This window comes from Pyrus communis, chromosome 14 (genome assembly GCF_963583255.1).
Source record: "Pyrus communis chromosome 14, drPyrComm1.1, whole genome shotgun sequence".
Taxonomy (NCBI): Eukaryota; Viridiplantae; Streptophyta; class Magnoliopsida; order Rosales; family Rosaceae; genus Pyrus; species Pyrus communis.
This window is the reverse complement of record NC_084816.1, coordinates 24538011-24551650: the sequence shown is the minus strand read 5'-3', so window position 1 is coordinate 24551650 and position 13640 is coordinate 24538011. Positions and strand designations below refer to the sequence as shown.

The window sequence follows — 13640 nt, the reverse complement described above, 5'->3', positions numbered from 1 at the left end:
ATGACATTCTTTAAAAAATAATTTAAAATTTCCATGTTTTTGAGCAAATATTCATCATTTCCATCGAAGACAATCAATATCGATATCGATATACGATATATCCACAAATTTGCCTATTGATATTTCTACTGATACCGATATTTTAAACATTGCTTATGGATCATGTTTGTAAAATATTAATCAAATCGGAAATATTTGAGACATCTAATTGAGTTCAAAGATATTGACGAACACTATGTTTTAAGAAACATTGAATTTTCATTGTGATAATTAAATGAGCAAATGATTTCAGATTGAATTGAATTTTTTGCATAAATGATCTATGAAATGAGACTTATCAAATAGACTATTCGGATCGTTGAAGTTCGTTGTGAAATGGATCTCACAACCAATCTCCATTTTTTGAGAAAAATGGGGATCCTTTATCTTGGATTTTTACATGATTGGTTTTTCAAGATCCGTTTGGATTTTTACTAAGGATTGGTTTCAAAAAGTATTTTCAACAAAACCGTTTTCAATTATTTTAAAGGCAATACTTTTTAGATCATTTAATATATACTTTTTAGATCATTTTCTCCACTTGGAAGTGAGAGGTTTTAGATTCGAATCTCGTGGATGATGAATTCAATACCAAATTAAATTACCCATTGTGTAACTTAGTCGAACTTTCCCTCCTCTTAATATAAAAATATTGATGCGTTCAAAAAAATATATACGAAGAGAGATGAAACTTGAGTGTAAAAAGAGAGGTGAACTTGCTAACTCATTCATGCATTACTATAAAGTAGGCCTTTAATCTTCCTCTCAAGTGGGTCCAAATTCCAAAGGCCCAAACCAATAAACATTCTTTTGTTGTTTTTTGTTAGGAAGTGTTATTGGTAATTTAAAAATCTCATTTTATATTTTTATTTTTCTCTCCAAATATAAAAAGATTAGAATGTAAAATGAGATTCTTGAAGTAATAATAACAATTTTTGTCTTTTTTTTTTTTTTTCAACTTCCGTACTGTTTTATAAAAAGAAACGCGTATTAGTTTAAAAACATTTCTAACATCGACCAAACCTCCGACATTGGCTTACAAAATCTTTGTCCCAAAACTAATTCTGTCAAAATTGTGGATTCTAGGGTTTCCACTCCCCTTCCACCAAAATTTCCCAAATTCCCCAATTTTCGTATGTTCTATTGAGGTTCAAATTTCAGCTATGATATTAGAGAAATGCTTGGGAGCTCAACGATCGCGACGGATCCAGCGAGCTCTCCGGCACAGCAAGGTCACGATCCTCTGCCTCGTCCTCACGGTGGTCGTGCTCCGCGGCACGATCGGAGCCGGCAAGTTCGGAACCCCTGAGCAGGACTTCCTCGAGATTCGGGACCACTTCTACTCCCGCAAGCGGGCGGAGCCCCACCGCGTCCTGGAGGAGGTCCACGCGACGCCGTCCGACCCCAACAACTACAACGCCTTGGATTTTAACAAGATCCTGGTCGACGAAGGGGAGGACGACCGGCCCGACCCGAATAAGCCCTACACTCTTGGACCCAAGATTTCGAAATGGGACGAGCAGAGGTCGAAATGGCTCCGGGAAAATCCTAATTTCCCAAATTTCGTCGGGCCTGGTAAGCCCCGGGTGCTTCTGGTGACTGGGTCGTCGCCAAAACCCTGCGAAAACCCGGTAGGTGATCATTACTTGTTGAAGTCGATTAAGAACAAAATTGATTATTGTAGATTACATGGGATTGAGGTTTTTTACAATATGGCCCTGTTGGATGCCGAAATGGCGGGTTTTTGGGCCAAGCTTCCGTTGATTCGGAAGCTTCTGTTGTCTCACCCGGAGGTTGAGTTTCTATGGTGGATGGATAGTGATGCAATGTTTACAGATATGGCTTTTGAATTGCCATGGGAGAGGTACAAAGATTCCAACTTTGTAATGCACGGGTGGAACGAGATGGTGTATGATGATAAAAGTTGGATTGGGTTGAATACCGGGAGCTTTTTGTTGAGGAATACGCAGTGGTCGTTGGATATGCTCGATGCTTGGGCTCCGATGGGACCGAAAGGGAAGATTAGGGAGGAGGCAGGGAAGGTGCTCACTAGGGAATTGAAGGGTAGGCCGGTTTTCGAAGCTGATGATCAATCAGCCATGGTTTATATATTGGCCACTCAAAGAGAGAAGTGGGGCGATAAGGTTTATCTTGAGAGTGGATATTATTTGCATGGATATTGGGGTATTTTGGTTGATAAATACGAGGAAATGATTGAGAATTATCGACCTGGTTTGGGCGACCACCGGTGGCCGCTGGTGACGCATTTTGTGGGTTGCAAGCCGTGTGGGAAGTTCGGAGATTACCCGGTTAGGAGATGCTTGGAGCAGATGGATAGAGCTTTTAACTTTGGGGACAATCAGATTCTTCAAATCTATGGATTCACGCACCGGTCACTGGGTAGTCGAAGAGTTAAGAGAGTTAGGAACGAAACAAACAATCCACTCGAGGTTAAAGATGAACTTGGATTGCTTCATCCGGCATTCAAGGCCACCAAGGTATCGTCTTCTTAGTTCACTCGTGTTACTTGATGTAGGATTTGTTAGAATCCGTATGCTATTTATTTGTCTTGTGCTAGATTTGGAGATAGTATTCTTTTGTACATTATAAATATGTGCACCACTTCCCGAACGAAAATCAGAGAGATTATTTATTGTTTCCAAAAATTCCAATCAGTTTTGTAGACGTTATTGTGTTCATATTCATACTGTGGTGAGACCTGTTCATGCTCGTGTTTGTGGATTATGTTAGCAATGGAGTTCGACAATCTTCAACTAAATGCAATTGCTATACCACATAATACAATCTTACAACTTTTCGGGTCTAAGCCCGCACTGACCAACTAGACTTAACTCACGTCTGAAAAATAAAGACGACTTCAAACCAATAAGACTTCTCGCTTGCAAGGTAGGAGAGAATGTCTACCGTACGCAAGGCCACCTTGCATAGCGAGAGTCGGGAAAAAACGCCTGCTGGACGCCACTTTACCCTTATTTTGTAAAGAGACTACACGAACTTGTGACCTTTCTTTACAAAGATTAAGCAAACTCCGAAATATATGTGGATCATTTTAAAAATGCTTTAAAATAAGGGAATTTTAACGAAAAACTTTCAGTATTGTTCACTTTAACAAAAAACAACATTTTTACACTAAAAAATCAATCATTGTACCATTCACCTTTTATTTTGTCTTTATCGTTAAAACTTAAAATTTTCAAATTTTTTTCATTAGCTTCCTTTAAAATAAAGTGTGTTTCGAATGCGATATAAGTGTTTCATAAGAAACATTTCTAAGGAGACTTTGCAAGACACAAAAGCTTATAGCAATTATATTGAGAAATGCATACGTACATAACATAAGCTGCTGTACTATGAAACTTCAGTGGAATACAAGCTTAAGATTTACGACGGCCAAAAACGCAACCCACGCCAAGCTCGGCTTTATAAGATCGGCAGCGAGCGGATTCACACCCTTAAACACCCGAGAACACCCGATCATCGCCCCGAACATCCCCATGCACACGATCAACCCGACCCACGGAGCCCCCGCCCCGAACACAATCGGATCCCAAATCAAGCTCAACCCTAGCTGGGCCAAGTAAATGGGTAGAGCCATCTGATTCTTATGGAACCCACCTTCCACCCACACGAGCCAAGCAGCCAGGCCCATGAGAAAGCTGGAGGCTATGCAGGTTAATCGCAGGGCCCACAGGGGAGGGATCCAGAAGGGCTTGGATCCGATGCGATATGGGTCGGATGAGCCCGCGTAGATAGCCAGGAGGTGGAGAGAGACGGGGATTGCGACTGCCACGGATAGGGACCTGAGGCCGCGTTTGGCCATGTCCATTTTCATGTCCTTTTTGCTTCTGTAACCGCTCTTGTTCGTGGCCGTGGGCACGGCGGCGGTGGTAGGGTCATCTGCCCTGCGTTGCTTGAGGTGGTCGGAATAATTATCCATTTTTTAGAGAGGGATAAAAGGAGTGCGTGTTTTTTCTTTGTTTCTTACTTTGTTTTGGTTTTGTTGGAGGAATTTCAGGTGGGAGATATACAGACGAGAGCGAGTTTACAGGGAGGACACGTGGGCGGAGGTGGAGGCAAGGAGTGGAGGGGTGGAAGACGTACACGTGGCTAATGGAGATTGTACTTGTACGTACGTAGTAGCAGATCCAGATGATTAACGGTGGAAGCTGACTAGCTGAGTGTAGCCACACGTGGCCTGAGGGTTGGCTTTTAGAACCAAAAACTCATTCTGTGGGTCGGTCTCAACGAAAATTTTAATTGTGACGAGAATATAAATGATATATCATATATTTTTATGTAAATGATGAAAATTTTTAATTTTTAACTTATTAACCTTTTAACACACATAATCTACTATTTATATAAGGATACGTGATATAACACCTTATGTGACAATCATCCTGAAAAATCTCTCCTTATCATGCATAGACGTTCACGCACGTCGGGGATAAGATTTGCAAAAGTACGTTAAGATAGTCTTTGTCAAACTTGTATTCATCCAAATACACAACTCAGCTCAATAGTGCAACTTATACAAGTATGCTGACATACCGAACATGATTTTGTCAAAAGCTTAAATGATCCGATGATTCTCAAAAAATCCAGGTGAAGATTTCCATTTAGGATCACTCCTAGCCTTCTACTACTGCCCTCACACATCTATATACATTCAACCCAAAATGTACAAAGTTGATAGTGTGAAAAAGTTGATCAAGTGAAACATTTACATTTGCGGGTTAGATCAGTATTTTTTTTGTTAAACGACAAATTTTGTTATATTAACCATCGATAGGATTCGAACCCACGATATCATGCAAGGACTCAATTCATTTTTATCACTATGGTAAAAGACCACTTACGTGGATCAGAGGAGTTGACTAAAGTAGTATGCCCGCCCCATCCATCTTGCGCCCAAGTTCAAATCCTCGTCCACATCAATCAGGGACAACTAGTGATTGTTAATCGTATAGTCTGTATGGTGAACTCCAGCTTATAGAGAACCATAGTTTGTCTACTAACTACTCATTCGAGATCCGAAGCTTATCCGAGTTGTGGTTTGTTCGGTGCACCATTTTCAAGATGCAGGAACGGCATTGAAGGTTACAGGTATCACCGGGTACAACCGTACAAGGAACTTCAAGTGTAGCTGTAGAGGGGGATTTCAGTACTTCGTTTTGAGATTCTATAACGTTGTATATTTAGATACTTTGTGTAAATTTGTGGGATATAGTCCATTTAGATTGTATTTTATTGAAGTTCTAAATGTAGCTTGATTTTCATATATGTTATATTATTAAATCTGAAAAAAATCACAAATAATTTGAGAGAGAGAGAGAGAGAGAGAGACGGCTACCAGGGGATCGTTAAGAGGAAGGTTCTGGAAATCTGAGAAGGGAGGAGAATGGGGGTTGGGAACTTGGGAACTTGGGAGAGAGGGTAGGAGGCTTCGGTTGAAGACGATCAGGCGGTGAGTTTAACATTTGACTCAGAGGAGCTTTCCGAGCTAAATGCTAGCACGAGTAGAATATTTCGTCGACGATGAGAGTACAACGGCGCAGTGGCGGAGCCAATGTGGAGCATTGGCCGTTGCTGACTCCAATAACATACATAATACCCTCTTTGAAATTTTGTTTGACCCTTATACTAGCTAGATAAATGAAATGAAGAGACCTTTAATCAATATTCTTTAAATTGACACAAACCAAAGCTACGTCATTTGTGTTATGTTTCACTTAAAAAAAGTTTAGCATGTTAATTCTTAAACAAGATGAAGACTGATCAAATAAGCAAACACCTTCTTCTCCCAAACTCTATATATCCTAATTCAAAGCTTCTTTAGTGTTTAAATTCGGTCAGACATCCTCATCGCACTTGGTTGTGCCACAAAATCCCAATCATAAATTGACAATTATAAGTAAAAGAAGTATGATCAATTTTTGCAACCTTATATTTTATGACCATATCGTTGTAAATTTTCAACTCCAACACTGTGCTTGTGGAAGAGAAGCAAATGGAATAGCACAGAGAGGGAGAGTGGTATGTGAGTAAATTGTAGTAATAATTCTTAACTTTAACCCAATTGGAATAATGGTTCCTCAACAAAAAATCCATTATCATGAGTCCCTCAACTCATCAAAATGTGCAGTTATGGTTCCTCAACTAAAAATTCATTATCATTAGTCCCTCAACTTTAATGCAACTAGAGAAATGATCCTTCAACTTTAACCCAATTGGAGCAATAGTTCCTCAACTTTAATTCCATTATAGCAATGGTCATTCCAACATAACTCATTTTGACAAAATTTTGATGAAGTTGACGAAAATGACCAAAATTACATGTCTTGATGAGTTGAGGGACCCCAATTGTGGTCCTTCAAACTTAACTTATTTTGACAAAATTATGATGAAGTTAACAAAAAGGATCATAGCTACACATTTTGATGCGTTGAAAGACTAATGATAATGAATTTTTAGTTAAGGGACCATTGCTCAAATTTGATTAAAGTTGAGGGATCATTGCTACAATTTACTCAAAATATAAAGATTATATTAGGCCTATGTTTCTGTTTACCATCAACCTGGCCCGATTTCAAGCAAGGGTCAGATCATGGACTCTAGCATTCAAGTCCAACGGTCCTTTTTTAGTTGGTCAAATTGGATAAATGATTCATGTGGTCATAAGATATTTAGAAGACAACCCATATGCTTAAAAAACTTGAATTTAAACCCTGTGGTGTACTCCATTAGCAAATTTAGTCCAAAATGATTTTTCTGTTAACTATCTATTAATACATGGGTAAAATGGTATTTTGACCTGTGCACCTTCTTCTTCCTGCATCTCCCCTACGCAACCCCAAAACTCACTTCGCGCAAGAGAAAAAGGAGAGACCATTTTCAGTTTTCCACAGAGCTACCACCGCAACCATGGCGCTTATGTGAGTTTTCCACAGTTGGGTTTTTTCGGATTTTATGACAAGTGGCGCAACGACAACGATTAAAAATCTTATCCGAAATTACAAATAAAATTATTTTGTATTATTTAATAATACTTCGGATAATGACACGTAGCGCAATGAGAACGATTAAAAATCTTATCCGATATTACAATTAAAATTATTTTGTATTATTTTATAAATAAAAAAAATGCTAATATTTTATTGTCTATTACCAGGACTATTGAAGTGTAACGGTGGAGATACAAATGCTATTGTCAGCACTATTACTATTCATTAAGGGCAGTTATTGTTCATTAGATGAATTAAATAGTGCATAGCCTGGAGGCTCCAACGCTAGAGTTGCTCTTAGAACCGCAGCAGTGATCATTTATCCGATTTGGCCTTTTTAATTTTTGGTACGTTGGAGCCTTGAGGTCCAAAGACGACGCCTCAACCATGGCGGGCAGATCGACGGCGTCGACGCGGCCGAAACCCCCGCAGCGGCGGCGGATTTCCAAATCCTCGAACCCCAAATTTCTCAAAGACCCTAAATTACTCTTCTCTTCCGCCTTGCTCCTTTGCGATGCGATCCTAGTCGCCCTTATCATCGCCTACGTCCCCTGTAATCTATCCCTCTCTCCCTCTCTCTCTTGTATGTATGAATTCGGATTGGTGATATTGTGAGTGTTGGATTGCAGATACGAAGATAGATTGGGACGCGTACATGTCACAAGTGAGTGATCTTCCCCAAGTTTTTATCTTTTTTCTATTGACTGTTTGGTTACTAAGAAAATGTGCCGAGAAAATGACAGTATTTGATTGACAGGTTAGTGGGTTTCTTGGTGGAGAGAGAGACTACGCTAACTTAAAAGGCGACACAGGGCCGCTGGTTTATCCTGCTGGCTTCCTCTACTTTTATTCTGCCATTCAGTATGTTACAGGAGGCCAAGTTCATCCAGCTCAGGTGATCATTTTTTTCGAATACGGAAGTTTTTCCGTTGATGTTTTTAGTTTTTACTCGTAGTTTTTGTCCAATGGTTTCAATTTCTATTTCATATTTGCAGATTTTGTTCGGGATTTTGTACATTATAAACTTGGGGATCATATTGTTCATCTATGGGAAGACAGATGTGGTATGACAAATTTCAATCTTTTTTGTGAATATGAAGTGTTGATTCTGCTTTAGCGCCTTTTGCCCACCGGTTTTGATGTTGCAAAGTTGTGATTGGTTTAATGAACTATCAATTGTACATCCTAACTGATGACAAAATAATTGGAAGGTTTTTCCATGGAATTCGTCGTCAAACTAACTGTATTACATATTTGGATGTTTAACATAAGTGTCACCGGATATTGAAGATAACAGCGTATTGTTTCTCGGCTGACAACTTTTTTTTAAACTTGATTCTCCTCCCTTGTGTGTCAGCTCTGATTTTGGCTTCCAATTCCCTTTTGTTATTTTTCAGGTTCCATGGTGGGCTTTGATCTTGCTTTGTCTATCGAAAAGGGTTCATTCTATTTTTGTGCTTCGTCTTTTTAATGACTGTTTGGCCATGATGCTCCTGTATGCTTCGTTGGCCTCACTTCTTTACCAAAAGTGGCATCTAGGACTGATCATTTTCAGGTAGCATTCTTACATCCTTGATGAACTTTTGTGAAGATAAACGATGATTGTTTAATTTTGCCTTTTGTGATCTGTCAAGTGGAGCTGTTTCCATAAAGATGAATGTGCTTCTCTATGCTCCACCTCTACTACTCCTCATGTTAAAGGTAATATTAATTACATTTCTATAAGATTCGTGCATGAGTTATTTGCTAAAATTTCTCAACCAGCAACACATCTTTTACAGGCTATGAGTATCGGTAGAGTGATATCAGCTTTAGCTGGTGCGGCACTTGTACAGGTGCTTACCTCTTCCTTTTGTTTTCAACGGACTAATGTTTGCATACACTTGTAAGCTTTCATTTGATTTAACCTTGCAGCCGTGATGTACATTCTATTATTTTTCTTTAACCGTTTTTAGAATTCAGAGTAAGCAACTCTGGTAGTGCAGAAGTTGACTGTATGTGTTTTATTCCAACATCATTAGGTGAGCTAAACTTCAAGATCCTCATTTCAAGAGCATTATCCTGTCAGGTGTTCATTTGTTGACAGCTATTTGCTGAATGGTATGGTTCTGCAGATACTGTTGGGGATGCCTTTCATCATGTCTCATCCGTTTGCATACATCTCAAGAGCCTTTAATCTCGGTCGAGTTTTTATTCACTTCTGGTACATTCTTTGAACAATAATTTATGATCTTTAAGAGAAAATTTCCTTTCGAATTTCTGTGCTTATTCAGCAATACATGGTCTATTTTTCATTTGAAATTCCTTTCATTAGTGCACTTTGTTGTTGAAAAATAACATGCAATTCTTTTCAGGTCTGTTAATTTCAAGTTTGTTCCTGAGCCAATATTTGTATCGAAGGCATTTGCAATCTCTTTGCTGATTGCTCACCTTGGTTTACTCACTGCTTTTGCTCATTATAGATGGTGCATGTAAGTATAACTGTATAATTCTTTTTGATAAGCGTTGTTGGGGAAGTGGCGTGGAGAATGTGTTAGGTGTATGGATCATTCTATTTTTATGGCAAGGTAAAATTTTGTTAGGAAGTTATAAAGTTGAAGTTATGAATGTTGTTCCCACCAAAAGAAAACATTTGTCCTGATCTCGACATATTTCCACATTTGACAATCACAACCTCCTGATACCACTCTACTGGCACTAAAATACTCTTGTCTACAGTAACATGCATTCCTCTAGTATCTTGACAAGTGATTGGTATTTATAGATGGCCAAATAATTATGTATTTTTGCTGAATATGTTTTGGTAATCGTCTTGTGCAGGCATGAAGGTGGACTCTTCAAATTTTTGTATTCTAGACTTGATCCTATAAAACTCAAATTTGCTCTTACAAGTTCATTCCCTTTGAAGAAGTCCTTCAATATCCATTCATCCAACAGGGTCCTTAGGAAAGAATGTAAGTAGCAGGCCTCTGTAATAAGGTTTTTTCCTTACTACTTTTCCTTTTAACTGATACTAATGTGGGCATGGTGATTTCAGATATTGTGACGACTATGTTTGTTGGGAATTTCGTCGGCATTGTATGTGCTCGATCATTGCATTATCAGTTCTACTCGTGGTAAGTTTTGCTGGATGATATTCTGTATAAATCATAACTTGTAGCCGGAGCGCTCTACTTAGAAATGCATGGTAGCTAATTTACAATATAGGATCTTTAAGAAAGCTGATCGCCTAAATGCACCTATTTTCTTTGATCCCGATGTCAATGCATGACCTGTGCTAATCTGCCTGCTACTTTAGAATTACAGGGGTTTCTTTTTATGGTGGTCACCTAGCGCAGTTCAATACATTATTCACTAACTTTTGTTCATAGCACTCAATGTTCTTTATGTGTCTGATTGCAGGTATTTCCATAGCTTACCATATCTATTGTGGAAAACGCCTTTTCCCACAGTACTACGGTAGGCTGTTTTATCATTGAATCCTTAGGCTACGTAGTCTTCACTAATTACGTATGATTACTACTTTGATCCGTTTTGTTGATTGAACTTCTTTATTCTGGACAGCATATTGTTGTTTATCGGCATGGAGTTTTGCTGGAACGTCTTTCCTTCAAACCTGTACTCATCGGCGATGCTTTTTTTTCTCCACATAGTAATACTGGTCGGTCTATGGTCTGCCCCGTCTGAATATCCTTTTGTGGACAACAAAGCATCGCCTGAAAACAAAGATAAATGATGCTGCATTTACTGGATCTTCATAAACAACGCTTACACAGACGATATAGATCTGCTAATGTAGAGGTTTTGCTTCTTCTCTTGGAAAAAGCATCAGGGTTTTGTTTCTTCTCTTGAGATTGTTGTTCCAGTGTGTATCAGTTATCATTTATACAATTCGAATAGTGCTCTTTTTGAGAACATAGTCCGGGTCGGAATCCTTTTGAGTTGATGGATGATGTTAGAAGACAGCCAGTTCCCGATGTTTAGCTTATAATTTTTCTGGAATTTGAAAGCATTACACAATTGATAAACTAGCTCTTGATCTAGTATTACTTCTCGGTCAAATTTTGACAAACTTTCTTAATGAAATCAGAGTAGGTTGTCCCAAGTGTGAAGTTAAACGGTCAAACTCGCTCCATGTCATCTATTGTGTTGTTTATGTGTAAGGTTTGAAAATTTACCACACATGAGGGGCGTGTGTTTAGAATGAATTCTATATTGATAGGACAAGAGACCTTGCATTGTTTAAAGTTGGGATACTTCTCATAGTGCCAATTGGTTTCATGGTGGAATCTTAACTTTTATCAATGGCCAAGATTTGTCTAAATGCACAGATGGTATATGTAGGGACTCGAGATCTTTTCTCTTTATCTCTATTTATTCGGTGTCAGAAAACACTTAGAAACCGACAACTGTCTTGATTTCATATTGAGAAATGCAAAGGGGACTCCCTTAAGGTGAAACCTTCGATAGACTTTCTGCCATTTTACAGTTTAATGTTAATTCTCATATTAATATTACAAAACATTGTGTCAAAAACATGAGGGGTGACAAAAGGTCTGTGGAGAGTTTTACTTTGAGAGACTGGAGTTAGCATTTTCTCTTTCATATTTGATAGTAAGAACATGGGAAGAAGGAATTGAAATGGTTTCAATATGCATGAAAATTAATAATCGGAATAATCCAACATCCAATTTGACTTAAGTAGACATACTATTAACGCTTTATTGTGATAGATTTTTAACTTTTTATTTTTTCTAACTCTCTAATTTAAAATGTACTTATTTATTACCGTTAAATGTATTAATTTATTTGTGACGATAATAAAAAATTTGAAATTCCAGTGGCGCTCAGCTTCTCAACTTCCAAGTCATTGACTTTCCAAAAATGCCCACCATCACCTTGGTCCAGAAAATGAAATTTTGAATTCAAAAGGAGGGGCATAGCAGTAATTTCGTGTCCAAACGAATCACCGGAACTATAAACCAGAGGCCACACCGCACCCAAAGGCCCCAACGCATCGCCATTGCAGCTACTGTACGGACGGAAGAAGGAGCAAGAAGAGCACTTCCAAAAGTTGCAGAGAATGGTAATTTCAAATCTTCGTTCTTTATTTCGTTATTTTTGTGGAAATAAAACGTCCAATTTCGTCTAGTTTTTCCGTTAGGGTTCCTGAATTTTTCAACTCCGATTCGATTCAATTCAAAATTTTGAATTTTCTAGCTACAACGTGAATGCCCAAATTCGTTTGCTTTTGATATTACCGCAAAAGCTTCTTTCTTTCTGTCTGATCGTTGCAATTCGCCCAAATGTACGTCGGTTTGGGCGATTGTTGCTGGTACGACATGTCGTTAGGCCCACTCCGTGGAGCACTTTGGCTGTGTTTTGCTCTGAATTTGTTTTTCTCTGCAGGACGGGCATGATTCGGAGGATCCGAAGCAGAGCACTGCCGACATGTCTGCTTTTGTGAGTGCCTAATTGTTCTCATAGCTTTCTGAGTTTCGATTTTTGTTCGAAAAATGTAGGATTTTGAGATTATTGGATCATTTTTACAAGAATTTTTGTGTTGGTAATGATTTTTCGGTGTCTGTTTTTCGCAGGTGCAAAATCTTCTTCAACAAATGGTGAGTTTTTCTCGAGTTGAGGTGATGTTGGTTGAATCAAATAACTGACTGTTAGTGATAAAATTTCTGTTTGCAGCAATCTAGGTTCCAAACAATGTCCGACTCCATTGTTACGAAGAATATCCTTTTCCCGTTTTCTTTAACTTTGAAAGCGTTTATCTGTCCGCGTTAGGGTGATGTCATATTTGGTTCTCAATTAGTTATAGATTCCTCCTATAGCCACAACTGCGAGTATGTCTGATTAGGTTGAAGGAATTAGTCTGTGTATACTTTTTGATTTTCGGTTTTCATTTGGTTTCTGGTTTTGCCTGCAAGTTTTGATAGTTGGATCTTGACGGGTTTGAAACCTTACTATCTGTGTGCTATCAGTGAAATATCTGCTATGTTTCCTTAACTATGATCACTTGACGAGATGGGCTCTCGCATAAATGAATTGGAGAGCAGCATCAACGACCTAAAAACAGAGATGGGAATGGAGGGCTCTCCGTCTCCAATGCAGCAGTCCAAGCCAGCATCAGATGAAGTGAAGCAAGATGAAGGTTCTGCCTAGTTACAATTCATGTTCTTGCTGATAAACATAGTGCTACATTCGATAAGGTTTTCGGTTTTTGTGATATCTTTTCTTTGTCTGCGGTTGTGTATTTGTGCTTGATCGATTGAAGCTGATGTTTCTATGAGATTATAAACACTCAGTGTGCTCTTGTAGCTAATGTTGTTCACGGTCTATCTTTTGAAAGTCATTAATATGAGATGATGTCTTATCATGCCTTGTTCTTCAGAATTTAACAGTTCATTGCTGTTTGTTTATTTTTTGAATGTTTGGCTGCTGGGAAAACTTTGACATTCCGTAGCATCTTTATATTTCATAAAATTATACTAGTCGGGAATGTCCTAGAACGATGATTCTGGAACTCGTTTACACAAGTAGGACGACTCGAACAGGTCAGACTTCTTC

General features: G+C 38.6%; 4 protein-coding genes across 4 annotated transcripts; 3 read left to right on the top strand and 1 right to left on the bottom strand.

Annotated features, from left to right (window-relative positions):
* Nucleotides 1–1062: 1062 nt before the first annotated feature.
* LOC137715510 (xyloglucan 6-xylosyltransferase 2) lies at nt 1063–2758 on the top strand. Its single transcript, XM_068454859.1, has one exon. It carries the CDS (start codon nt 1203–1205, stop codon nt 2550–2552), a length of 1350 nt encoding a protein of 449 aa, XP_068310960.1. The 5' UTR covers nt 1063–1202; the 3' UTR covers nt 2553–2758.
* A 587-nt stretch (nt 2759–3345) lies between these two features.
* LOC137714131 (translocator protein homolog) lies at nt 3346–4037 on the bottom strand. Its single transcript, XM_068453415.1, has one exon. The coding sequence runs from the start codon at nt 3995–3997 to the stop codon at nt 3419–3421; it is 579 nt and encodes a 192-aa protein (XP_068309516.1). The 5' UTR covers nt 3998–4037; the 3' UTR covers nt 3346–3418.
* Nucleotides 4038–7384: 3347 nt separating this feature from the next.
* LOC137715620 (dol-P-Man:Man(5)GlcNAc(2)-PP-Dol alpha-1,3-mannosyltransferase-like) lies at nt 7385–11107 on the top strand. The gene is made up of 13 exons (XM_068454965.1): nt 7385–7617; nt 7694–7728; nt 7822–7959; nt 8060–8128; nt 8462–8619; nt 8699–8765; nt 8846–8899; nt 9179–9267; nt 9419–9535; nt 9885–10018; nt 10102–10180; nt 10467–10523; nt 10629–11107. The coding sequence occupies exons 1-13, from the start codon at nt 7452–7454 to the stop codon at nt 10798–10800; spliced, it is 1335 nt and encodes a 444-aa protein (XP_068311066.1). The 5' UTR covers nt 7385–7451; the 3' UTR covers nt 10801–11107.
* Nucleotides 11108–12009: 902 nt separating this feature from the next.
* Nucleotides 12010–13449, top strand: LOC137715910 (heat shock factor-binding protein-like). Its single transcript, XM_068455271.1, has 5 exons — nt 12010–12150; nt 12474–12527; nt 12662–12685; nt 12762–12804; nt 13090–13449. The coding sequence occupies exons 1-5, from the start codon at nt 12148–12150 to the stop codon at nt 13233–13235; spliced, it is 270 nt and encodes an 89-aa protein (XP_068311372.1). The 5' UTR covers nt 12010–12147; the 3' UTR covers nt 13236–13449.
* The last annotated feature ends 191 nt before the right edge of the window (nt 13450–13640 follow it).

What these genes read in the sequence shown, in the direction of transcription:
- LOC137715510 (XM_068454859.1), top strand. Translation starts at nt 1,203, where the DNA reads ATGATATTAGAGAAATGCTTGGGAGCTCAACGATCGCGACGGATCCAG.
- LOC137714131 (XM_068453415.1), bottom strand. Translation starts at nt 3,997, where the DNA reads ATGGATAATTATTCCGACCACCTCAAGCAACGCAGGGCAGATGACCCT.
- LOC137715620 (XM_068454965.1), top strand. Translation starts at nt 7,452, where the DNA reads ATGGCGGGCAGATCGACGGCGTCGACGCGGCCGAAACCCCCGCAGCGG. An exon ending in GGGACGCGTACATGTCACAA is followed by an intron (nt 7,729 to 7,821) that starts GTGAGTGATCTT and finishes TTTGATTGACAG; the next exon opens with GTTAGTGGGTTTCTTGGTGG. An exon ending in CCTTTTCCCACAGTACTACG is followed by an intron (nt 10,524 to 10,628) that starts GTAGGCTGTTTT and finishes TATTCTGGACAG; the next exon opens with CATATTGTTGTTTATCGGCA.
- LOC137715910 (XM_068455271.1), top strand. An exon ending in CTGCCGACATGTCTGCTTTT is followed by an intron (nt 12,528 to 12,661) that starts GTGAGTGCCTAA and finishes TGTTTTTCGCAG; the next exon opens with GTGCAAAATCTTCTTCAACA. An exon ending in CGACTCCATTGTTACGAAGA is followed by an intron (nt 12,805 to 13,089) that starts ATATCCTTTTCC and finishes AACTATGATCAC; the next exon opens with TTGACGAGATGGGCTCTCGC.